Source organism: Perkinsus marinus, assembly GCF_000006405.1.
Source record: "Perkinsus marinus ATCC 50983 genomic scaffold scf_1104296953746, whole genome shotgun sequence".
Taxonomy (NCBI): Eukaryota; Perkinsozoa; order Perkinsida; family Perkinsidae; genus Perkinsus; species Perkinsus marinus.
The window spans coordinates 1-1,413 of NW_003208391.1; the positions used below are offsets into that span (position 1 = coordinate 1).

A 1,413-nucleotide genomic window follows, 5' to 3' on the forward strand; every position below is an offset into this window, starting at 1 on the left:
CAGTTCCATCCTGAGGAGCATAAAGATCTATACAAGGTATTACACCTATTTCTATGCTTCTATCAATCTTGGTTCTATTGTTGGTGGTATTGTCACTCCGATTTTGGTCGAATCGGTCTCTTTCACTGCAAGCTTTTCTTTCCCTTTAGTTGCCTTTATCATTGCAACGATTGTTTTTATTGGGGGTAACTTGATGGGTCGTTATGTCAAGCCCAAGCCTCAGGGATCTGCTGTATTGGAGATCCTCAAGGTACTCTTCTTTTCTATTACGAGGTGCTCCCTGGAAAAAAACAAGGAGTCCAATGGTGGTCGTTTCAAGGATGGTTTCATTGAGGATGCAAAGGCACTCTTCCGATTGGTGCCTTTATTTTCCCTCATTATACCTTTCGTGATGGCTTACAATAACATGACGACAGCTTTCCTAACTCAAGGTAAGAAGATGGACACCAACCTGTTCGGATGGGAGATGCCGGCTCAGATGATGCAGAACGTGGATCCTATTGCCGTGGTTTTGACTAGTGTTTTGGTTGATACGGTGTTGTTCCCTCTTCTGAAGAGGCACAACCTAATGCCACCAGTTCTGGTACGTTTCTGCATTGGTTCATTGTGTGGCGCGGCGTCCCTACTCGTGGCTCTTGGTGTGGAGTATATGGTTATGCCGAAGCCTGTCTTCTCTGTCTCCATTTGGTGGCAGATTCCGCAGTTCTGGTTGATTGCTGCTGGTGAGATCTTCCTAATTTCAACTTCTTACGAAGTCGCATTCACCCACTCTCCGGGAGCATTGAAGGCAGTTGCTTCAGCCTTCAACCTTTGCTTCTTCTCTATTTCTAATGTTCTCTCGGCGGTCCTTTTCCAACTATGCTCTGATTGGCTTCCCAATTTCGATGTTGAGAATCCAACTGAGGATGCTGTCAGTGGTGCACACTACGACTTCTACTATATGGTATTGATAGCATTGTGTATATTCGGTGCAGTCGCTGCGGTGTCGATGATTCCGTACTTCAACAGGGTCGCCGCCAAGAACGCGGCTAGGAAGTTGGAAGCTGAGCTTGAGAATGTCGAGAAGAATAAGGTCGAGGTCGATGTATAATGTGTGGTATGTTTCATTTTAATATTTTTCGGATGTTTCATGATTGCTATTGTTGTAAGTTGCTGTTTCATCTCTTCTGTCTTACGCTGTAGCTTTACAGAGCTATGTAGGTTCATTTTGTTGGTCACCACGTTCCAACTATCCTCTGCTCCTCTTTGTGCGCACAATGTAATTCTATGTAACTTGCTTTCCGATTCTCACAAAGTTGATAACTATGATCTCTTTTTCTTAGATTATTTGCGTTGTGTTGACGATAACTGGTGAGGATCAACTGTAGAGAATCTCGAAAGTATTTTCGATCTGCTGTTGCTTTCAGATAATGG

At 43.9% G+C, this 1,413-nt stretch overlaps 1 protein-coding gene across 1 annotated transcript; it reads left to right on the forward strand.

Annotated features, from left to right (window-relative positions):
* Nucleotides 1-193: 193 nt before the first annotated feature.
* Pmar_PMAR022831 (conserved hypothetical protein) lies at nt 194-1,090 on the forward strand (the record flags this gene model as incomplete). The annotated part of the gene is made up of 1 exon (XM_002776315.1): nt 194-1,090. The coding sequence occupies one exon, from the start codon at nt 194-196 to the stop codon at nt 1,088-1,090; it is 897 nt and encodes a 298-aa protein (XP_002776361.1).
* Between the last annotated feature and the right edge of the window lie 323 nt (nt 1,091-1,413).